Source organism: Capricornis sumatraensis, chromosome 4 (genome assembly GCF_032405125.1).
Source record: "Capricornis sumatraensis isolate serow.1 chromosome 4, serow.2, whole genome shotgun sequence".
NCBI lineage: Eukaryota > Metazoa > Chordata > Mammalia > Artiodactyla > Bovidae > Capricornis > Capricornis sumatraensis.
In genome coordinates, this window is record NC_091072.1 from 37,584,136 (window position 1) to 37,609,337 (window position 25,202).

The 25,202-nt window shown below is 40.9% G+C and overlaps 1 protein-coding gene across 2 annotated transcripts in view; it reads left to right on the top strand.

The window, feature by feature from the left end:
• ASB5 (ankyrin repeat and SOCS box containing 5) overlaps positions 1-16,632 on the top strand; it is a 37,660-nt gene extending 21,028 nt beyond the window's left edge. The window contains exons 1-7 of one of the 2 annotated variants that reach the window (XM_068971807.1): positions 6,720-6,780; positions 9,802-9,881; positions 11,840-11,947; positions 12,602-12,752; positions 12,922-13,056; positions 15,280-15,471; positions 16,505-16,632. In XM_068971807.1, the coding sequence (XP_068827908.1) occupies positions 6,720-6,780; positions 9,802-9,881; positions 11,840-11,947; positions 12,602-12,752; positions 12,922-13,056; positions 15,280-15,471; positions 16,505-16,632 (855 nt within the window). Of the gene's footprint in view, positions 1-6,719; positions 6,781-9,801; positions 9,882-11,839; positions 11,948-12,601; positions 12,753-12,921; positions 13,057-15,279; positions 15,472-16,504 lie in introns of those variants that run through there. The other variant, XM_068971806.1, reaches the window with a different exon arrangement.
• Positions 16,633-25,202: the final 8,570 nt, after the last annotated feature.

The following is a 25,202-nucleotide window of genomic DNA, read 5'->3' on the forward strand; positions in this document are numbered from 1 at the left end:
GCCATCTCCAATCTATAGTCTATCTCAGATACTTTTTCTGAGACACATGTTCAGAGCCCAATATGATCTATGAAATATAATTCTTCTTATTTTTCCTTAGTGTTTTATCTAATCCTGCTTTGCTTTAAAACATCTGCCTACTCAGAGCCTGAAAATATCCTGTGGTTTATCTAATCCACTTTTTTATTTACACTTGGGAAGATGCTACGTCTGAAGATTTCAGTGTGTTCTTATTCATATGATCATAGATACCCAGCATTTCAATGATGCTGTCCCAAACATATCCCCTTCACTGTGCATATTTTAATGAAATCATACAGCTGTGCACAATCAGTTCAATCTTTCATCCTTTATTTTCTCCAGCAAATTAACTGAAACATTTTCCTTCAATTCCATAGAGTTGCTTTAAAAAATTACTTATACTTTTGATGTATGTAAAGTTTTTGAAAGAAGTAATTGTGATCTCCTTTGTTCTCCTAAGTATTTTTGTGAATTATTATAGGTATTCCGCAAGCCACACACATCTCATCTAACTAAGTATGTATTTATAGTCAAATCCAGTGACTTTTCTCCCCACTGCACTGGAAATTTGCTTATTCCCCAATATGGACTATAGAAAGCCTTCTTGAGCCTTCTTAGGAATTCTATATTCAAATTACTCTTTTAAACTAGCATTTTTTTTGATTGCCCATTATAAGAGGTGCAGTGGTGGACCTGTCGAATGACAGACGTACGTACTCAGAGTTCACAGCCTCGTAGAGGAGACAGACATAGAAATAGATCCTTATAAGACCAGAAGTCCAAAATTGTTAAGACCAAAAGCTGCCCCAATTCTTATAATAAAGGATTCTATATTTATTTTACAATAACAAAAGAAAAGTGCAAAGCCGAAATGTCAAAAGCTTAAAATGGAAGTTTGTTTTTAGAAACAAAGATCAGTATTTACTTTTACTGTTCATTTTGTTTAGATCCTGAACTCTGTTTATGGGTACCAGCCTGTGGTGAAGAACTAGTGGTTTGGAACAACTGCCTTCTGCAACCACACTGGACTCATAAAGCCCCTTTCTAGACCACCCTCTAAGATTTTCTCACCATCTAGGAATGTCTCCCCCATACAAATAGCCTCAGCTAAGCTGATCACAAGTTCCAGTTTTATTGGGAATGTCTTGCCTCTTGTGTAGTGATATCATATGCCCAGAGCTCACATAACCACCCTGCCCTTTTATATCAGTCCTAGACTCTGAATCAAAGAATGTTGGAGCCAGAAGGGAACCATCTCCTCCAAGCTCCTCATTTTATAGAAAAGGAAACTGAGGTATCACCATGCTATTTGCCCCAGGTCACATAGTTCCAAGGATTAGAAATTAATCCGAGATAAGGAAAAGATATTCTTGGTATTCATTCACGATAACTTTGAAGTAAATATTGGCAATGCAATGTGGCAGCAGATATTAACAGGAGAAATAATCTTACTCATGAGATGTTTTTTTTTTCCCCTTATCCAGCTTGTTATAAGAAAGTAGTACCCCAATAATTTTTTTTCCCATTATATAAACAGAAAGTAGAACCTAATAATAGTGGGTGAAAAATAGAGATAATGGAATCTGTAACCATTTTTCATCTAGACCCATCTCAGTAGGTTAATACCATGTAACAGGATCACCAGCTCAGTTAATCCCTGGCACCCTGTCATGGTTCAGCCACTGCTCTTGACTCAGTCGTGGACCATGCTCCTTGTTCAGCTTTACACGCCAACAAAAAAATACCAGGCACATGTTCGCTTTTTTCCTCTCTTCTGTCCAGCTGCTCCATCCTCTGCCTTTTAGGGTGAAAAATCTCAGCTGTACTTAAATTGACTCCTGACGTCTTTTGGTCTAGAAATGACCTCCAGAAAAAAAAAAAAAATCACAATAGGGAACTATGCCTATATAAATAGGAAAACTGTGATTTTGTACAGAAGCCAATTCTAAACTTAGATCCTTACAAGATGAGAACATGAGCTCGCTACCAGCTGACCCTAATGCACACACACTATTTATTCCTGAGGATGGAGGAGACAGGCTTGCCGGTCACCCGTCACGACCGAGCTTTCTGGCTGCAAGGCTGTTTACTGCTGTTATCAACCGGCGACTTTACATTGGATGCATCTGTAGAGATTTCACACAGGCTTTCATGCTTGCAAGAGAGAGCACATTTCTATTCTGTTTCTGACTAGGGAAGGTGACTTTTTTGCACATTTTTGCTTTCTTTGTCACACAGATAGTTAAATCCTTCTGGCGACAGCTGGGTCTCCACTTTAAAAATAGAAAAGCTACTGCCTTCCTGGCCCAGCCCCCACCCCTGCCAGCCCTGCTCCCCGTGTTTCTGCACAGAGTTCAATGTGGAGGCCCTCCTCCAGTGAGCACACAGGAATCTCTGTGAAAGCAAGAAGGGAAGGAAAGAAAGTAGTTAGAAATCCAGCTGCTGACCTTGCTGCTGGCTGGAGCCTTGCCTCGAGACCCTGGCTGTCCAGGCAGAAACGCCAGCCCCACTATGCCCTCAGACGGTGCTTCTGTTGAAGGGAACTGCATTAAGCAGACCCTCCCGAAAAGAAGGCTAGCGAGCGTAGAAGAATGTTCTTCTAAGCGAAAAGCTAGCTGGGGTATTCTGACCAGTCAAGGTTAGTAGAGCGGCCATTGCAAGTCTGTTGGTGTCCTGAAATAAACGATATTGTCTTTGCAAGTACTAACTTGAAGCTGTGGGTGCTTTCCAGAATGTGGACTCTGATCTGGAAATGTATGGCATGGCCAAGGGCTGCACTGTATCCTTCACCTTAGAGCATCTGGAAACTGCCCCTGCAGACTCATTCTTAGGACTGTGTATTAAACACCCGGGTAAACTCAGTAGTCCCTGGGTTGCTTACCTTTCTGGTTCAGCGGGTGTTTCTAAGTTGGTGTGGGAGCCAGGAAAGCTGCTAGTGAGCAGGAAAAGAGTATTTCCAAGCAATTAAATATGGGAATTTCGAAACATTTAAGGTAGAAGGCAAGAAAATGAACAGAAGCACTTCCTTAAAGTGCCCTGGCATAGAGCTCTTAGATTTAATAATAAAAATATGAAAGCCATAGAGGAGAATGAGCATAGTGCCAAAAAGGAACTGTGTAAGGGAGTTATTTTTTAAAAGAACAAGTGTACACTTTTGTAAAACGTCAATATGGTCGATGATAGACTTAATGTGGGAAGTGCAGATTTAGAGATAAAAATAACCCCCTATCCCCCTACAATGTAAAAGTTGCATTTACTATAGAATGGTTGGGGTCTGATGGATATTGTTTAGAAATTGTTATAAATTTGTAAAACATGCAAATCGTATTTTTAAATAGGATAAAATACGCATTTCTTTAATAGTCCGAGAAAGCAATCTGATTTTCCCCCCAATTTCTTGAGACAAACCACCCAGCCCAACATGTATTTCTTTTTCATTACTTTTTAACAATATGGTGATCAATAAAGATTGAGAACAAATTAGCATGGATAAAAAAAAAGATGACTACAAAAAAGATAATTTAACAAATCAACAAGTATTTATTCATCCATCAATAGACATTATTGACGTGGTAGGTATTCGAGATAAGCAGTGAGCAAACTGTAGCAAGTCCCACTTTCTAAGATCTTCCACTGCAGTAGCAATAAGTTCTACAAAGAAAAACAGAGCAGGAAAATGAGACAGAAAGAGTACTGTCGTAGGGGTAGGATGGTCTCATAAAAGGGGGTCAGAGAAGAGCTCCCCTATGAGGCGATTCCAGTGGACAATAAAAGCTGGCCAGAAGCCATGTGTGTCTCTCAGAAAGAAGTGTCGCAGGCAGAGGGCCCAGAAGCCCAGATGTTTAGCATGGCTGAACGAGGACCACGGGTGTAGGGGAGGGGTGGAACTGGTCACACTGGTCAGAAATTCCTTGGATTTTACTCTGGGGGAGAAAGAAAGTCTTTGGAATGTTTCTCACTTTACAAGGATCCTCGTGTTTTGGATAGACTTTTGGAAGCACATGGGTGGAAACACACAGACCTGTCAGGAGGCATTTGCACTAAGTCAGGCAGGCATAATGGTGGCTTGGACTAGGGTAGTAGCAGTGGAGGTCATGACAGTAGTCGAAGCTGAATTATATTTGAATGGTTGAGGCAAAAGAACCTACCCATGTTTGACTGAGGGGTGTGAGAAATAGAAACTCAGGAATACACGAAGGCTGTTGGTGCTGAAGCACCTGGGTGACGGTGTTGCCACTTACTGATAGGAAGGAGAGCTGGAAGGATCACAGCCAAGGTTCAGCCTTCGGCGTGTTCAGTTGCAAGGCCTACTTAGATAGCCAAGCGGAAAAGGTGAAGAGTCAGTTGGAAATACACATCTTGAATTTAGAGGGCAGAGCTGGTCTGAAGATACAAATTTGGGGTGATCAACATGTGGATAATATTTACATCAATGGGGCTAGAAGAAGAGATCCTCCCAAGAGTAAGTGTAGATGAGGCAAGGACTGAGCTTGAGATGCGGATCCACGAAAAATGAGTGAGGAGAAGTAACTGGTTTAATAATAACTGCCTCCCTGCAAAAAGCAAAGGAAATTGTTAATACAGATGAAGCTTTCCTTTAAACTGCTGTGCTTAAATTTAAGGCCGTATTATTAGTGCCAGGTGACAGAAGGGATGGTAACACTGTCGAAGCAATGAAGCAAAAAGAATAGTTGGTTTTGAGAGAAAGGTGATGACTTTCCTTTTAGAAATGTCTTGAGATGCCAGCAAAATATCTACAGGAGTGTCCAGAATTAAATTTTGTAACGTGTCACAAAAATTGAAGAGCTCTCTGTGTGGATGTGACCACTGTCTCTGAATTTTGACTGTTCCCTGTCCGTTTATATCTCCTACAGATACATGTAAGAGGAATAAGATGAGCTAAAGTCTTCTTATCTTAGAAAGTGAAAGTGAAGTCACTCAGTCGTGTCCGACTCTTTGTGACCTCATGGACTGTAGCCTACCAGGCTCCTCCCTCCACGGGATTGTCCAGGCAAAAGTACTGGAGTGGATTGCCATTTCCTTCTCCAGGGGATCCTCCCGACCCAGGGATCAAACCCAGGTCTCCTGCATTCCAGGCAGACGCTTTAACCTCTGAGCCACCAGGGAAGTCCTTTCTTATCTTAAATAAATTAAATTACTCTATTTCCTGTATAGAAGATTCAGTGAAAAGCTCATAGGACAGACATACAGAGGTATTTGTTCAAAATGGAATTTGGATTGTATTGTCATATTTCAAATGCATTTAGTACAAATGTGCTAAGTACATTCGCGTTCACTACAATCCTATGATGGAAACAGAATTATCATTCCCTTTAAAGGTGAGAAAACTGAGGCTCAAGAGTCCATCTGTGCTGGCCTCTGAGCTCAGGTCTCTGTGATGAAGTCCAGCAGGGTCTATCCACAGCAGCAATGGTCACTGGTTTTTATGAAGTGTGTTAAATAGTCTTTCTCCCTTGATTTTGGATATTCACGGGAGAACTACTATCTTTACTTCCTTAAAAATTTAGTCCTATTTCTTGAGACAGACTGCAGCAATGCTTTCATTTATCTGTGTGGGTATTTTTTTTATTTTTCCTGTTCCTGCCCGTACCCTGTATTCTTGTAAGATAACGGAGGGCTGCTGGATCATGAGCAGGAAATCAATCAGAGTAAGTGGCAGGTCCATGCAAGTCTGCACATGTACTCGAAGTTTCCAAGGTACAGCTCTCTTTGGTGGTCTCAGATCCGGACTAGGATTATGTTCAGGAAATGAACGACAAGGACATAATCTGAGTGGAAAGACAAGGACAGTCTCAGTCTTTGAAGAGACTGGTTTTGGCAACATGTTACTTCCCTAATCAACCACATCCTCAAGGATTTGTATGGCTCTATTAATCTGCTCAACAGAAAAGTGCTCAGTAAGGGTCAGTAAATCCCGGGTGATTTTAAAAGTATTTTATAAATCTGTGGATAGGAATGCGTTAGATGTCGTTGAGTCTGAAACTTCGCCACATCTTTGGATCTTCTTTAAGACAAATAACATGAAATTGCATAGTTTTAAAAAGTGGCCGTGGAAGTTCCAGGTTCTCGACTTCACAGTAAATCCACATCCATCACAAGGAGGATTATTGATTTAAGACCAGCAGTCTGTAAAGTGTATTAGTAGTTTGCTCTCTGATTCATATATGAAGATGTCATTGCTTTTCACCTCTCCTTGTCATCTCCTGTTTGAGATGACCGTCCTGACATTCCTGTTAGGGACCACTTAGGAAAATCCGGTGTGACCCAAACCCAGAGAGCCCCCTGTACTGCTCCTAAATTTGCTCTCTGATGAGTCCTGCTTCCACATCTGCTGATGGGACTAGGATGGGCAGAAGACAAAGACTTTCTGAAAAATAAAATGGTTTCATCATAACCCTGGGCAGAGATCCAAGTGTAATACTTTTATTTCATTGCAGAGCACATAATGTAAGGAGAGGAGAAAAATGAATTGGGAACAGTCAGTATCTCAAAGAGCAGTGAGCAATAGTAAGAGGCAATTCTGAAAAGAAATCTGATTTTCCAAAAGCTGTTTTTCTTTTTGGAGGTAAAAGGTCACATTACAAGGAGCTTAGAGCTGCATAAAATGGCTGAACAGAGCTAACACATACATGGCAAGTGACTTTTTTTTTTTTTTTAATGCTGATCAAAAAAAAGATATGAGTCGGATTTACCTCAACAGTGGCTGGCTTGAAGTGCCGTGGGGAGATGGTGATTTAGGTATGTTATAGACCCCTACGGACCCGTAAATATCTGAGAACGTGAGTTTTTGCTCGGGTAAGGTGGTTGTTTACAGAATACAACAGGCTCTCTCCTTGTAAATTATATACCAGATGCCCTGGAACCGGTGTTATTTCTAAATATAGGCACTGGCCTCCTGTGTTGCTACAGAGAGACCGAAGCAGTGGGCATTAGATTAGCTGGTGAAAGTTACAGACTTTTTGTAAAACATTTTCCCATTGAATAATTTATCCTAAGGAGTTCAACTGAACTTTTATTTTTTAAATCTTAGATACCCAATGTAAAGTCTAACGAGATTGTAGAGTTTAAAAAGTTGTAAATGAAGATATTTATCTTTTGTTTGGTCTTGAGAAAGCTTATAAATCTTTCTACTGTAAAGCATATCTGTATTGAAAAGTAAGATATTTAATATTGAATATATCTGAATAGAACTTTGCAGTTGATTCTCAGATTTTGAAAGGGAGCAGCAGGGAGGGATGAAGGTTTAGCTCAAAACAGAAACTGGAGCATGATGGATCCTCTGATTCTCACATGTTACCAGATTAATTATAGAAATTCATCTAAGGAATTATAAGGAAGCAGACCAGGTGGGGTTGCTTGGGAGTTAAGTAAGCAGAATTCAAAACAATAACTTTTTTCCCTGACTCGCCAGCATGTACTATAAATTACTCCTGTAATGGATTGCTATGACTTTATTTCTCAACGCTTACTTAGGAAAAAAAAAGATAGCAACAGTGTTGATCATTGGCTTAAATACATTTATGAATCATTCAATTGCTTTATATGGTTTATTTAATTAAGTTGAAAATCATTTTGGTCAATAGATGCTGTTACTTATGGCTTGAGTTCCCCCAATTTTGGAGAAGAATTGTTCCTTTAAATTCATATTAAAAACCTCCTGTATTTATCAGTTCATATTTAACTAAGAATGCTAGGTATTTGTGCATTTATGTGGCAGGCATGTACTTAGCATGCTCGTTTCTAGCCTGCTCTCAATCTTGTCTCACAGGTAGTATTTTTCCTATTTTATGAGCAAATTGACCCACAGAGAGATTAGGTCCTCCCTGAAGGCCACCATCCTAATCTGGAATTCAAGGCCAGGCCTGCCCAGTCCCTCAGTCTTTTTCCTCCATGACCCTTCTGGGCTCCAACCTGCATCTCATCTCTCTCTTCCTCCTGGTCTCCATTTCTCTCACCTCCTCCTCCTCTAGCTCACCCCACTGCTTTTAGGCCACAAGCAGCTGGGCTCCTGGGCAGGTGAGCAGAGCTGAGTTCATCCAGGAAAATATTAGTAATAGGGCGTGGCTCTCAGAAGACTGACCCCTGCCTTTCAGGCCAAGGGAGCCCTCGCCCACACCAATTATTCCCAGTGGGTTTCTCACTTAGCACCACTCACACTCTCCTGCAGACCGTGTGACATTTAACTCCCCTTTCATGCCGGTGGAGGTCCTATGAATAGAGATGATAGCAAATGCACATACAAAACTCTGGCTTCAGGTTTTTTTTTCTTCCACCGTAAAGGACTTGAGGCTTGGTGATAAAGAAAATGACAATGGGTTCAGAAAGCTTTGTGACCATCTTGGAGGAGAATAGGGGACTGTGATGGGTGGTAAATTCAGTAAACACTTAACATTTCTTTATTTTGGCCCTGATGTGGCCTATTTTCTGAATGACGCTTTTCCATTTTTTCTGTCTTTTGTGAACAACAGCAAGCAATGCTGAATGGTCCAGAAGACTAATGAAATCATTTTGATGGATAAATTGTATGTAAAATAGGGATATCTAGTACCCCTCAGTTGTAAGTATTATTAATTTTGCTGCCCCTTACAGTCTTAATAGTTTACTAGAAAGAAATGAGTCCAAAAATGAATCCAAAAGGCCATTTCTGTAGGCTGTTCTGAGTGCCAGCATCTGGTTAATTGCCACATTAGCCAGTGACGGTGGAAGAACTGATAACAGATCAGCCTCATACAATTCGGCACACAGCGTTCAGCGATAAATTAAGGATAATGAAATTTACTAACCCATTATATAGGAGGGAGCATTATAAATCATTACAAATATTATAAGTGAATATTTAAATTCAAACATTTATTTAAGCATTGGTTACTTAAAACCTTGTTAATTTGCTACCGCTGTGCTCGATAAATGAACACAGTGGTTTTACACATGCAGTCTGTTTGGGAAGTTAATAATTTGCTTATTTAAACATTCACCATGAAAACTGATATATGTTCTGAAGTCCTCCAGAGCTGTGCTCTGCAGTCAAGTTGTTTAATGATAAAACAAACAATTGCATATGATTTTGAAAGCATTGAATTTTATCTTCATAGATGGGAACTGGAAACATAACTGTTTCCCCCAAAGACTTACTTATGATGGTGACTTTAGCATTTTATTTTGTGAGAATATAAGGCTTCAATTCTTATAAATTATTATTTTCCTGCCAGATTTGCCCTATTAACCAATATTTATTGGGGTATACTAATTCAATTCTGCTTTTAATATGATATGGGAGTGTTACATCCTGGAAAGAAACAATACCCCCAAACTAATGAAAGATAATTCTTTGTTCAGTTGATAATTCAAAGAATTGGATGTTGGGCTTATTAATTTTTTGGATAAGAAGGAAATAATGCTGGATGGAAAGGCAAAACAATGGCAGTGGAGTTGTAACAATTCAGTTCTGGAATTAGACTATGTGACTCTTTTTAAATGTTTTCATTTCTTCTAGAGCTTTTACTTCCTTAACTTTAAAACAGAAATAATAATGATATGTATCTCAAAGAGTTGGTGCCGGGTGCGTGCGTGCCCCTCTGTGTCTGACTCTTTGAGACCTAATGGATTGTAACCTGCCAGGCTCCTCTGTCCATGGGATTCTCCAGGCAAGAATACTGGAGTGGGTTGCCATTTCCATAGGGTTAAAAAGAGTTGACAGCAACCACCACCATCAGGGTTTGCTCTAACTCACAGATTTTTGTTTTCTTTCTTTTCTGGAAGGTTCCTGGGCAGATCGGTCACCACTACATGAAGCAGCCAGTCAAGGTCGTCTTCTAGCTCTGAGAACATTATTGTCACAGGTAAAATATAACATATAATTTTATAATGTAGTATATTGTAATACATAAGTTTATGATATAACCTATAGTTTAAAATATGTCTCTCTTCCCTGAGCATACAGCATTCATTATCAATATTAATCAACTCAAAACCAACAAAATTGCTTGATAACTTCTACTAGCTTTTTATTTTAACTCATACTGTTAGCCAAATCCATAGTTTCTCATTTATCTTTTGAAACATCTTTTAATATATTTTGGTATAGTTTTATGCCTTAGTATTTCAGATTCCTCACACAGTATATTTGTTCATTGATAGACATATTTAAGCAGGAAGTAATTGGATATATGTATTATTCATCACACATTTTAAATATGCTTACATCGGTACAATGGTGTGCAGTTAATTGCAGGCTTAGTTCAGTCATAAAATATCCAAGGGAGGATAATCAGACCAGATGCTTGCTGTAACAATGCTTTTTACATTATGGTAATCTGTAGTATGTTATGGGGGTTTGCCTATGAACGCCACAGAACAGTCATTTTTACACCTCTTTGATCATCAGACTCACCAGAGGGAAAAAGAAAAGCACAGATTCCTTTTGAAGTATAAGGGACTTGGGCTTGGCCAATGGGATATGAATGCACACCCAGGTCCAGAAGTCCTTGTCCTGGTGCTTCTCAGAATCAGGGAGACAGGAGTTTTCTCAGATGACTACGAGGGGAGAAAGGGTTGTGTCACTCACTCTAAGTAACACTGCCCTGGGCTCTGGTCACCTGAACTCCTGCCTGGCACTTGAGGTGAACCACAGCATGTCAGAGCTTCCTTTTACTCACCTGTGAACTGAGGTTGCAGAACAAGACACTCCTTAGGGCCTTCCAGTTCTGGGATAATCCGGTGACTATGTGGTTTGCTCATCACCTGATGAAATATACAATAAAAATTGCAAAATATCACTAACTGCTGAAGGGCAACCCCTCTGAAAGGGTCACACAGTTCTTGGAGAGGAGGAGTCTTAGGAGATTTGTAAGCACATGTCCACAGACAGAGCCCTTGTGAGACGGAACCTGGACCTTTCAGAGGCTTCTGTCATCGGTCACCCTCATGGGCAGTGGCTGGAAATCAGCTCTCCAGGTCTGGCTACAGACCAGCCAATCTGAAACCTCTGACAGGGTGATTCAAGGGATCTTTAAAAATTGCCACTCACTAGTAGCAAAGATTTGGGGTGATATTTATTTTCTTGCCTTCATTTCAAGATTCTTCAAGTCCTTCCTGGTGTTATTATAGATCATGGTAACCTATAAGAGGCTGTGGGGCTTTGGCCACGAAAATCTTCCTGTGATAATGGTAGTATGATTGTCCATAGAGTGAATTATCAAATATAGCAGGAAGGCAAGGAACCTTTTTTCCCTAGCAACAGTTAAATATTTTAGACTGATATCATTAGTTTATTAGGAATGAAAATATTTAGATTTTACTTAATTTTGATTGAATAATACAATAAGACTTTTTCTGTATGCTGGGCATTTTAATCATTATTGCTTTGCATGTATCATCTCATTTAATTGTACCAATATATTTAGAGGTTAGAGTAGCAATCCAAATTTAAAAAAATACTGCCTTATGGCACTTCAAACTCACATCTAAGTGACTTTGTATTGAGACTTGTTAACCACCAGCATATAAGCTAGTTGATGGGGCTCAGAGCCGACTGCCCCAAATATGTCAAGGTGGCTCAGAATCTGTTGGACAAACCACTTAAGGCTGTGTGGGATGCAATATGATGGTTACAACAGTTTGGTTCAGGGGATCTGACAGCTGCCTGGCTCTGGGGGTTTGAACTGGTCATGCCTGCTAAACTGAAACCCATTTTCCTGAGATGTTCTGGTCTTTGCCGTCACCTTCTAATGACCGTTGACACAGGGGATTTTTCTCTGACTTTCTGCTCATGTTTCAAAATTACTGATGTCATATTTAGGGTTATAATGTCAACGCAGTGACCATAGACCATGTCACACCGTTACACGAAGCCTGCCTTGGAGATCATGTGGCCTGTGCCAGGACGCTTCTGCAAGCCGGAGCCAACGTAAGTGCCCCAAAAAGTGTTCCCCATCCCACATGGGCTGACTGAGAGAAGCAGGCAAAGTCCTCATTTTGCATCTCTTGCCTTCTTAGTAGTTTTCAAAAGCGGAACAAAAAGAAAGCTCTCAAATTGCCCGCTAGCACTCCGGGTAGCACGCTGCAGGGTATGGAGTATCCCTTAGGCTATTTCCTGCTTTTGCAATTCTAAATAACAATAGATGAACATCTTTAAGCTATAATGTGTGCTCATCTTTTGAATTTTTTTTTTTAGATAAATTCTCAGAAATAGGATTTCCAATTTCAGCTGCCAACCAGCAAAGTGGCTTCATCACTATTACATTTGTACTTTTTTTTCCCCTAACTACAAAGTACCTAATCATTTAATTCATTTCTGTGCATTTGATTCTAGAGTTTTTTGGTTTTTTTTCAGAATTCCACTAGTTTCATGCCCACTCCTGTAGATTATCCACCACATCATGTTTCTGTTTATTCCTTAGCATTTTCAAGCTCTGCTTACGGATGTGTGTGTGAGCTTAAATAGCCTTTGTCACGTTTGCTGCACACACCTTCTCAGTTAATACCTGTTTCCACGCACATACCTGCCAGGAATGGCGAGTGGTTCTGTGACTCTCATTCTCAGAGCTCTGGTTTGATTTAGGTAAACGCGCTCACCATAGACGGCGTGACCCCCTTATTCAACGCGTGCTCACAAGGCAGCACCAGCTGCACAGAACTGCTCCTGGAATACGGCGCCAAACCCCAGCTGGAGTCTTGCCTTCCTTCCCCTACGCATGAGGCAGCCAGCAAAGGTGACTGTGACTGGGTGAAGTGACAACGCGAAAAAGCGCCTTCAGCCACAGGCATAGTGAATAAGGCTGCAGGGAGAAGCCTGGGGCGGGTGTTGGGGGGAGCTGTGTGTTGGAGGTGGGGGAACAAGTGTTCAGGAGATGCAAACTCACCTGTACTTTGTGTTGGCAGGTCACCACGAGTGTCTGGAAATCCTGATATCCTGGGGTGTAGATGTTGACCAAGACATTCCTCATCTGGGAACCCCTCTGTATGTAGCTTGCATGTCCCAGCAGTTCCATTGTGTCCGGAAGCTTCTTTACGCTGGTAATTTTCCATCTTCCATTCTGTCTGTACACACAAGCAGTTCTTCAGCTTCATATTGACTTCTCTAAATAAGCTTCTTTAAAAATTACACCTTATGGATAAAAATGTTCTTATTTTAAGCATCCTCACCTATAACTCTAAAATCCATAAAAGGAAGCACATTTGTGGTAACTCCACTTGACCTCAAAACTCCAAAAGTCCTACCTATAAAGGTTATAAAATTAAAATCCTCAAGGTTGGATATAATGGTGCCCAATATCTCTATCTCTGTGAGCAAACCTATCAAAAGAAATGTTACGGATTATAACTGCTTAGGTAACCTTATCTTTCAAGACTTAGCCCCACTTTGTAATTTCCCCCAAAAGACTTAATACCCTTTCACTTTCTTGAAACAAGCCAATTCCTTAAAGTTCATCTTCAGCCCTAAGAAACTATTCATAATCTTCTGAGACCATGTGGTATCTTCCACTCTAGGACTGCGAGCCCTTTTAAGATATGAATTATATCTTTTTTTCCATCAACTCTTCCCTCTAGCCCAATGCCTCGCATGTGGCAGGTGCTCAAAATATACATAAAATGAGTAAATGGATTTCTGTGGTTTTTGTTTATGACACTCATTCAGACTCTGATATATGAGAGTGAAAGTGTTAGTCACTCAGTCGTGTGTGACTTTTTGTGACCCCTTGAACTGTAGCCCTCCAGGCTCCTCTGTCCATGGGATTTCCCAGGCAAGAATACTGGAGTGGGTTGCCATTCCATTCTCCAGGGGATCTTCCCGACTCAGGGATGGAACTTGGGGTCTTGCACATTGCAGGCAGATTGTTTACCATCTGAGCCACCAGGGAAGTCACATATATTTTTAGTAATCCTATTATGTGTTACTCACTTCATCTTGGCTAAATTATACGCTTCTTCAAGCAGTGTCTGGATGCACTATTTCTTTCTCTTTATACCTAGTAAGAGTCTTAAACATGAGTTCTGCTAACGATGGCTGGCAGATTGTTATTTTCTGGCTATGCTCACCGATAAATTTGTATAACCAGAGGAGTTTATTCTTTACAACCTGCTTTATTTTGCTTGCAATATTATCCTCTTCCCAATATTTTATATTGGGTAAAAAAAAAAATCTGAAGAAGTTTTGTTAGTATTTGTGGATTGGTTGTTATTTTCAGGCTCTGATGTCCTGTAAAATTGGTATAACCAATGAAATGTATGCTTTCTCTGTGGAGATTTTGTTGTGGAATATAATGTTTTTCACTAAATCTTTTACATTTTATTTAAAAATATTGAAAACAAATACATTTACTGAAACTTGAGAGTATCAGGAGGGCCATAAAGGGACTCATGAAATGTGCTGCTTCTTATAAACATCATCGGTTTTATTGATGGTGTCAGAAAGCAGAGCTGAGAAGGACTTAATGGATTTTTATTAACAGGCCTGTCTTGGTGTTGTAACTTTTTATGTATTGGAAAATGGGATCATTATTCTTTACAGTATTAAGCAGCATATATTCATTTCACGTGTGTCAAATGACCACCATGTGCCAGGGGTTTGCACCAAGATAAAATAACTGTGTAATAGGTAATTTAACATGTAAGGATATTTTAATATAAGCATTTAAAAAACTTACTTTGAATGCAGAAATATAATGTGCTCTTCTACTTAAAAGGCTCAGTTCCTTTATATATTTATTGAATTAAACTACCTGAGTGAGAGGGGGACAAATCTGTATACATTTTACCCAAAGAACTCACATATCTACAGTCATAAGTTTTCCGAGAAACCAAAGAGCTCTATTGCCCTAAAATAAATGAAAAGAATAAGAACAATAAGCTCTTGAATAATCCTAAGAACGATCCATTGTGAGGCAAATGGATATGTCAACCTAATTGTGCACTATAAATACTAGTTAATATGATTACTTTGGGAATTGTTTAAAAAATTTTTTTAAAATAATTTATTATGAGATTTTTCAAGCACAGAGAAAAATATTAGAGGACTTAACAAAAGCGTGAACTCTCCATCCAGGTGTATTGCGTTTTAAGATTTAATACATGTATGTATGAAGCATATTTGTGAAATCTGCATTGTGCATATATATTGCATACAAAGAAGTAGCTTATTATAGAGAATTGAGGTCCTCTTTGGGGCTGACACACCGGCCTCCCCTTGCTGAGGTAGGTGATTCGTCTCACAAACCATCACTCCTCATTTCCATGTAGGTGCTGATGTACAAAAAGGCAAATATTGGGATACTCCATTACACGCTGCTGCTCAACAGTCCTGTACAGAAATTGTAAACTTACTGCTAGAATTTGGAGCGGATATCAATGCCAGAAACACAGATCTTCTGCGACCTATCGATGTAGCGACTTCTAGTAGTTTGGTGGAAAGATTATTGCTTCAACATGAAGGTAAGAAGAATCTATGAGGGCATTAAAAACATTTTGAAGGGCTTGAAATAGATGAAATTAGAAGACTTTTTGTTGGCATGTAAAATAACAATGGCATAACATTTGGAATATTTTTTGAAGGAAGATAACTTTTTAACTTGAGTTGCATCCATAAAGAAGGCATCATGAGGATTTTGATTTTCTTTGTTCTCATCTTACCTAAATTATGTATTCCTTCAGTTTAAGTTAAATATATTATTTTGACAGTAAACAATATGTTGATTCTGTTTAAATATATATTTGTTAATATATATCTTGAAATATGCCCCCATTTTATAAGGATACGCATCATCTATAGTGTGTTATAGAAACTTAAGCATGAATTTTTATTCTAAAACAGAAATTCTAAAGCCTGGTCTAGACACTAGAATAGAATTTGCTTTGGCTTAAATAGTTAACCTAATTTGAGGAAAAAAATTTTTTTAATTCCCCTTTTAGTGCATAACACTTCTTGGAGCTTTTGATTTATATGTCCTTCATAAAGCAGGAGATTTATATCTCCTTCAAAAAGCAAAAAGCCTTGTTTTTGAGGCTTTATAAACAACAATAATTTCATAAGCCTGAAGATTAAAATATTTTAAAGAACATGCATGGATTATATCTCAATCATAATAAAGTCTTACAAATAAAAGCAATACATATGCTTATATAAGTTTCCCTAGGTTAATGGGTTTCCCAGGTGGTATAGAGGTAAAGTATACGCTTACATTGCTGGGTTCGGTCCCTGGGTTGTGAAGATCCCCTGGAGGAGGAAACGGCAACCCACTCCAGTGTTCTTGCCTGGAAATTCCATGGACAGAGGCACTTGGTGAGCTACAGTCCATGGGGTGGCAAAGAGTCAGACAAAACCGAGCATGCACACACACGCAATGGTCATACTGCCCTAATTTATTGCAAAGCACTGTCTTTTTTATGTGGTTTGATTTCATGTGTCTTAAAACACAGAAAAATCCATTTTGATTTTAATGAGCAAATACTTTCACGTTTCTTACAGCCACCCCAAGCTCTCTATGCCAGCTCTGCAGACTCTGTATCAGAAACTACATCGGTAGACCAAGATTACACCTTATCCCACACCTCCAGCTGCCAACGTTATTGCAGAATTTCTTACAGTATCGATAAGGGAGTAAAATAATTCTAAATGTCTGAAAATCAGAAATTTCTATTTCATCTGCATAGTGTATATTTCATGTTAAAACATGCTAAAGCGACGGTAGAGATATGAGAATACCCGGGAAGAAGTGAAATAGCAATTTTAGTTAAAGTGTACTAGTGCGTAGTATGTTTCATGCATTTTTACTGTTTTTGAACTATAATATGTTTAAAGTATCTATGTGAACCCTTACTAAAAGTATTCATATATTTTTGAAGGTCTATATTCTTCGATTAATGTTTATGCTTTTAAGTTTTGGCCTCTGTAATTGATTATTTCTGTACTGTTGACATTAATACAAAATATGAGTATGGTTTAGAAAAGAGCAGCTCATATATTTTTTGAAATAAAGATGACTGTCATTCAGGAAACCCACTATGTTAAATGTTTACTTATCATTATAATGATCAATTCAGTAAAGAAAAGACGAATCGCCCCTTTCCTGCAAAGGTCCCAGTGGTCACTTCACTGCCTTAGGTAAACCTGTTTCAAAAACTGGCAGGACTAGAATGATCACTACAGCTCTCTCACCCTGAGAAGTCTGGAACATTACACACCTGCTCAGTGTAATTGAAGACCCTTTGCTACTAATGAGTGGTCTCTCAGGGTCTCTCTTCTGTGCTTTAATACATATCACCCCAGCCTCCTCCATTCAGAGGCTGTCGGGAGCTGGTGAGACTTGGACCAGGAAAATGAACTTCATATCTAGTTGATAAAGAGGCCCTGGGTTACACTCTAGGGATCAGGGGGGCCCAAGGCTATAAAAGGTGGGAGATAAAAAATGCCTTAAAATGTGGGGTTTTCAAAAAAAAAAGAAAAAGGGTATTACTTAGCAAACACAGAAACCTTAGGAAATGTCCCCCATCTGTGGACCTTCACTGCGGTGTTTCTAATTCTTGCACAAAACAAGGGTTCAGCATAGATGATACTGTAAAGGGAAGCTGTACCTAAGAAGGTTTCCTCTGTGGGGTTTATTCTCTTCTGCTTAATGTATTTGAGTGCAATATAAAAAGTAATTTAAAAAAATAAAATTAAACATTAAAAAAACCTCTCTGTGCCTACTTTGTAAACTATTTGAATTTATAAGATAATAAAATACTTATAACACTGTGTAAAGTAGAAGAAAATACTTGGATGAGTCCTATAAATTTATCAAATTTTGATAAAACATTTTGATAATCAGGGGCCTATTTTCCTTTTTACTTAATTCTTGACTGACTGCCAGAGACCTGTGAGAAATAAACTATCATTGTATATATCCCCAAAGTTATTAAGACTACATTTTTAAAGAATCATTTTAGATTTTCAAAAGTCAAAATAAGCTTGTGGCATGTTTGTTTAAAAAAAAGTCTTCAATGTGGCTAGAGACTTTTAAATTAGTCTGTTTTACAAAATATCTCAGTTTAATAAATTTGTAATACCCTCAGAATAATATGCATTTAACCTTTTTATTATAGAGTAACCCTATGAAACATAATCACATATTAAAATTGCTTTTCAGTAAAACAGTGTCTACTAGTATTCTTCCTGAGCAAGAAGTCATCTTATGGTACAAGGCATCCCTCTTAGTTGGTTTTATGTCAGTAAGAGAAGCAAATATCAAATATTAAAATAAAAATTGACACTTGGAAAGTTTTAGAGTGCTGGTACCTTGTATATTAGTTTGAGTATGATTATTGTATCAAAGAACTGTTCTAATTTAAACATATCATATGTATGTTACTATATTAAAGTGTGATGTTTATCCCTGGAATAAACCAGTTTTTTTTTTTTTCTGTTCTAATTAGTATTTGATTTTATAATGGAAGGTAATGGAGAATATGATTCAGTTGTCCTAGTCTTATTTACTACTGGTTTTCAAATCACTGTATCAGGAGCAGTTAGAGTAGCATAATGCCGACTGACACCGTGAAGTTCCTCTAATCAAAATCTTTGCATACATGTGTAAAGGTCCAAAGACAAAATTATACAAAGGCAAAATTAAAAAATACTACAGATAGCCCTATACCATACTTAGTATGGGGTTGCCTCCTGATCAACCCATCATAAGGTGAAAATCAGTTCAGTTCAGTCGCTCAGTCGTGTCCGACTCTTTGCAACCCCATGAATCACAGCACGCCAGGCCTCTCTGTCCATCACCAACTCCCAGAGTTCACCCAAACTCATGTACATTGAGTCGGTGACTCCATCCAGCCATCTCATCTTCTATCGTCCCCTTCTCCTCCTGACCCCAATCCCTCCCAGCATCAAAGTCTTTTCCAATAAGTCAACTCTTCACATGAGGTAGCCAAAGTATTGGAGTTTCAGCTTTAGCATCAGTCTTTCCAAAGAAATCCCAGGGCTGATCTCCTTTAGGATGGACTGGTTCGATCTCCTTGCAGTCCAAGGGACTCACAAGAGTCTTCTCCAGCACCACAGTTCAAAAGCATCAATTCTTCGGTGCTCAGCTTTCTTCACAGTCCAACTCTCACATCCATACATGACCACTGGAAAATATCATATGTTAAAAATGCATTTAATACACCTCCCCATGGAACATCAGAGCTCAGCCTGGCCCACCTTAAATGTACTCAGATCACGTGCATTAGCCTACAGTTGGGCAAAATCATCTAACACAAAACCTAGTTTATAATAAAGCATTGACTGTCCCATGCAGTTGACTGAATATTGTACTGACAGTGAAAAGCAGGCAGTTGTCTGGGTCTAGAATGGTTAATCATGTATCAGTTGCTCTGCTCTGTAGTCAGGGGACTGCCTGGGAGCGGTAGGATCCTGCCCAGCATCAAGAAATCTGGTGAGACAGTCTACCACTGGCCTGGGACAAAGACCCAAATGCAGCCCTCAAAGCATGATTTCTACTGAAGGCATATGGTTTTTAAACCACCCTAAAGTCAAAAAACCAGTAGATCGGGGACCATCTGCATTTGATATGAGATTACAGAAATATGGTGAAATAAATGCTGGAGTAAAGCACTGCTGAACACATTTATTTTTGTAGGAAAAAAGTATTTACTTTCTATTATTATTGTAACCACAGAGTACAGATGCTCAGAAATCAGTAAATAGGAACACAGTGTGAAAAGATGGCCTCTTCTGAAAAGGTCTAAGAGTATCCACTGTGTTTCCTTAGACAGCCCTGATCCCAGGTGAGTGGTTCTCCATTTACTACCAACAATTTAAACAAATGATCCACTCCCTTGGGTTATTCCCACCTTTTTACTCTAGTTTCTCTACTTTCTTATTTATAATTGGTTTAAGATTTGCCCTCTCTATTAAAAGACTTAACAATCATTCTCAGTCTTTTTTGGGAGCAAATTTTGTTCAGAAAATTCAGGCCTTGTTACCTCTCCATCTGATCTAGGGCTTCAACAAAAAAAGGGGTGCCCTTCGGGGAGTATAAATGACCTAAATATATGAAATGAAACATCCACTGGAATTGCTATGGCAAATGGAAACATTCATTCTGTGTCATACAAGAGCAGCAGATTAGATCCGCCTGCTAGAAACAGGAGAGTTTAGTGTTTCTGAGTCTCAACATAAACGGATCATGCCAGTGATTCACCCCTCAGACCATGAAGGTTCCCAAAGGCTCGAGGAGAGAAAGGCCATGTCTCTGGGGGACACAGGCCCTGGTAACAACCAGGAGAGGATTTCCTGGATGCAGGGTGGGAGATGCAGCAAGTCAGGACATCCGCTGTCAGGACAGCTCCATCACAGGAAGACCCTTTCCCCGCTCAGGGCTTCCCTGGTGGCTCAGTTGGTAAAGAATCTGCCTACAAGGCAGGAGACCCAGGTTTGATTCCTGGGTCGGGAAGATCCATCTCCCTGGGTCATCTCTTGTCAAACTCATACCTCAGCAGGGTGAGGCGTGCAGGCAGATAATCTGTGAATTGTGCAGAAGGAGGAACAGGGTTTCTTCCCCAGGGGGGAGCTGAGGCTGGGCTGGAGGATACGGCAATGTGGTGTCAGCCTCCTGCACTAGACCAAGGAAAAAAGGCGTGCAGAAAACCCTGTTTCTGATCCTGCTTCACCCAGAGACGAGACGGAACTAACACCCTGCTGCTGCTGCTGCTGCTGCTGCTAAGTCGCTTCATTTGTGTCCGACTCTGTGCGACCCCATAGATGGCAGCCCACCAGGCTCCCCCATCCCTGGGATTCTCTAGGCAAGAATACTGGAGTGGGTTACCATTTTCTTCTCCAATGCAGGAAAGTGAAAAGTCAAAGTGAAGTCACTCAGTTGTGTCCGACTCTTAGCGACCCCATGGACTGCAGCCCACCAGGCTCCTGCGTCCATGGGATTTTCCAGGCAAGAGTACTGGAATGGGGTGCCATTGCCTTCTCATCTGAGTTTTTAAAGAGTTTGGGTTTTTTTTTTTTTCTTTGACAGGGGAGAATGGTGACTCCATCTCTCTGTATCATTCATTCTTGTGCCCAATGCAGGATTCTTAGCTTGTCCCTTCCTCAAAAAGGACAAGCTAGCATTTGGGACTTGACACCATCTCTCAGACCCTGGACTTCAGGGAACCCAGGACTATTGAGAGTGAAGGCAGTTCTGTCTGGGGCTGGGATTCAGTCTTCCAATAGCCGCCCCTCTTATTGCCAACTCCCCCCACATTATAAGGAGGAGGGATTCCACCATCACTGGTCCCCCTTCCCCCGGAGCAGTGACTGACCCACAGAGCATGAGGGTGGGCCTCAGCTCTGAATCTGTCCTTTCTGGACCTAGCACTGTCCAGAGGGTAAGTTAAACACAAACACACACAGTTCTACACTTCCCAAGGACAAATATTAATTCTCAGGGACAAGACCATTCAAACACTTAAGGAGGAACAGAAGTATTTTCCTAACTAGCTCATAATTTTTGAGGCCTCCCTCTCAAAGTGAAGTCAGCATTTTACATTTTTATGTTTCAAATTATTATGCAGATCCATATCCATTATGTACAGGAAGGCATAAGGCCTTAGGCACGAAATGACTTTGAAAGGAAGGACTCAATTTAATGGTCTCAGTCTGGGGGAAGGGAAGCAGTAATTTTGGACTCTGTTACAATGTCCTTAAAAAAAAAAACCAAAAACTGAAGGTATTAAAAGGAACCTCACGAATTTTCTTCTTGAGTTATGCATAGGAGGAAAAGTACATGGTCAATCCAGCCACATATGCCAGCTTTAGGAACGTTGGGTTCAACTCTGTTCCACAGTCCCACACTCACAGCATCCCATGCTTGGCTTAATGGTCATCTTGAAAGCTTAATTTTTCAACAGTGGACCCCACAGTTTTATTCCGATTCTGTTCCGATTCTGCTGTGACACTATAAATACTCCAGTGACTAACATCCATGTGGAGAGACGTTTTCATCTTTGGGTGATGCGGCAGTCCGAGCACGGATTGGAAAGGAATTTTTAGACACAGAATGTTGCAGAAGGGAGTGGGTTTAAGAACCAAAGAGCGGAGATAATGTGGGTGCTGTGAGCACAGCTGGCTGACCTCCTGGTTGATGCTTTTCATAGGTTAGTAGCCAATTTTTATAGCTTCAAGACAGAGAAAATTCCTGCTGGAAGGGTGGCATTAGGTGACTGGTTAGGGGGCCATGGTGGGCGTTTTTACCTAATTTGAGGTCAGGAAGCTGGCCGGTAAGAATCAGGGGGCTTGGCAGCAGTTCCAATGGGTCTCGGTCAGTTCCAGGGGTGACCTTGGCTCTGGGCTCCACATCTGAGGCCTTGGTGCAAGGCCTCGCACCTGTGACCTGGGGATAGGACTCCACAGGTAAGCCACGTGGAACTTTCTCAGGTAATTCTTGTCCAATTAAAAGAACTAGAGGGATAACCTGAGGTGCTTTATCGAATGTCACTTCAATATGGACAGAGTCCAGGTTGGAGGGCCCAGGAGGAGAATCAAGAGATCTTTCTGTATGACTCAGGAGATGGACACTTCCCCTCCCTGTGGGCAGAAGCCGACGGGGTGGGGTGGGGGTCTGGTTATACCCAGTATAGCACAGATGCCCCTGGTTGAGCAGAACACAGTCAGCTCCCCCTGTCTGCGCCCCGTCACCTTCACCGTGGAAGAGAGGTGTGGCGCAGAGAAATCAAAGCTGAGACCACAGCTTGGCAATCCCGCCAGACCAAATTCCCACTGCACTTAACTAAAACCTAAGCTGTCCCGACGTCCCCAGATGCTGATTCCAACCTTAAATAAAGCTTTAAGCTTTCTTCCTATCAGTGAGAGCTTACAGCTTCCTAGCTAGTGGGCTACAATCAAGGAAAAGGAGTGTAAGTTCCCAGTAACCAGTCACAATAGAGAACAGTGCACCATCACCCCTTAAAGGCGTGAGGATGCCAAAATCCCAGGATGCTCAAGGTCCTTATTAACAATGGTGTGGAATTTGCTTATAAGCTATGCACACCCTGCTGTATTCATTAACTCATCTCTAGATTACTTATAATACCTAATACGATGCAAATGCTGTGTAAATAGTTGCTGGCAGGAGAAAAATTCAAGTTTTGTCTTTCCAAACTTTCTGGAATTGTGTTTTCTAACATTTTTCTATCTGAGCCAGGTTAAATCCACAGTTATGGAAGCCATGGGTCTGAGGGCTGACTGTACTCACACAAACATACTTTATAAAGTGCACTATAATTGCTGAAAGTCAGCTTCTAAGCGCCTTCTGCTGCAACTCTCCCTGTCTGACAAGTTTGCTTCTCGATCAAGAAAATACTCATATCAAGTAAGCTCTCTGAATTTTCTTTTGACATATGAGAGGTCAGCAACAATTATTGACTTGGATAGCTGTTGGGCTCATGTGGGAAGTTGGCTGGGACTTGGAGGATGACTCCAGGTTTCTGAACTTCATCAGGAGGTAACTTCAGTCACAGCTGCTCTTCTGTTTGAGGGCTCTTTACTGGAATAAACCGCCACAGTCCCTAGCAACTGTTATCCTGCTATTGATCTGATACTTTCTCTCTTCTGTAACAATCTGCAAGAACCACAAAAAGCAGCTTGCTTTCTTCCAGCAGGAGCAGTAGGGCAAGTTCATCATCCTGCTTTAGGTCAAATCAATTTTCTGGCTCTCTGCCACAAGATCAGCAGAAGTTTTTGAGTATCTTAACATCCCCCAGGACATCCGGCTGGTCCACTTTATTCGTGATACCATGGATCTGATGACTAGGGGTAGCAGCTTCTTCAGCTGCCTTAGTGAGATGTAGATGAGCCAGTGGTAGGGGGAGACCATACTCCAGGCATCATTCATCAGGGAAACAGCAGTAACTTCATGAATTCAACAATAATTTAACATCAGGAAATAGTTAAATGGATACTGAAGAGCTAAACAATGAAAATGAGACGATTAAATTAATAGAGACAGACCCCTAGTTGTTGTTGTTCAGTTGCTCAGTCATACCATGACTATTTGGACTCCATGGGCTGCAGCACGCCAGGCTTTCCTGTCCTTCACTGCCTCCTGGAGCTTGTTCAAACTCATGTCCATTGAGTCGGTGATGCTACCCAATCATCTCATCCTCTGTTGTCGCCAGACCTCTAGTGCTAGAAGGAGGGCAAAGGGAAGGGGCAGGAGTTCTGAGAGGAGAAGGAAATGGTGGCCCACTCCAGCATTCTTGCCTGGAGAATCCTGTGGACGAAAGACCCTGGTGGGCTGCTGTCCATAGGGTCGCACAGAGTCGGACACGACTGAAGCGACTTAGCATGCAAGCACGCACTGGAGAAGGAAACGGCAACCCACTCCAGTATTCTTGCCTGGAGAATCCCAGGGACGGAGGAGCCCGGTGAGCTGCCGCCTATGGGGTCGCACAGAGTCGGACACGACTGAAGCGACTTAGCAGCAGCAGCAGGAGTTCTGAGAGCCTTGAACTTCGAGGGAAAGCCCTACAGACTGACTCTTTGAAGGGGCAGAGAACACAGCGGGTGCTGATTCTTGAGGAACTTAGAGCAGGGATCTGAGTAGAATCTGGGGCTCAGACTTCTGAGTGCCACCACTTCTCAGTGGTTGCTGAAACCTGTAAGAGAGTACGATGAAACCTGCTCCAGGAGTGGGAACAAAAACTGGAAACTGGCACCAGCTGCCACTGCCAGGTGATGCTTTGTTGCCTTGGTGACCTTCATCCAAACAGCCTTTCTCCCTTCCTCTGGCCTCCAGGTCCCTCTCTCTTTCTAGTTCCCCCTAGTGGCAGAATTTAATACAGCTCGGCAAAGGAAACCATCTTCAGTTCAGTTGTCAGTCGTCTCCGACTCTTTGCGACCCCATGGACCACAGCACGCCAGGCCTCCCTGTCCATCACCAACTCCCGGAGCTTGCTCAAACTTATGTCCATTGAGTCGGTGATGCCATCCAGCCATCTCATCCTCTGTCATCCCCTTCTCCTCCCGCCTTCAATCTTTCCCAGCATCAGGGTCTTTTCCAGTGAGTCAGTTCTTCGCATCAGGTGGCCAGCTTCAGCATCAGTCCGTCCAGTGAATGTTCAGGATTGATTTCCTTTAGGATGGACTAGTTGGATCTCCTGGCAGTCCAAGGGACGCTCAAGAGTCTTCT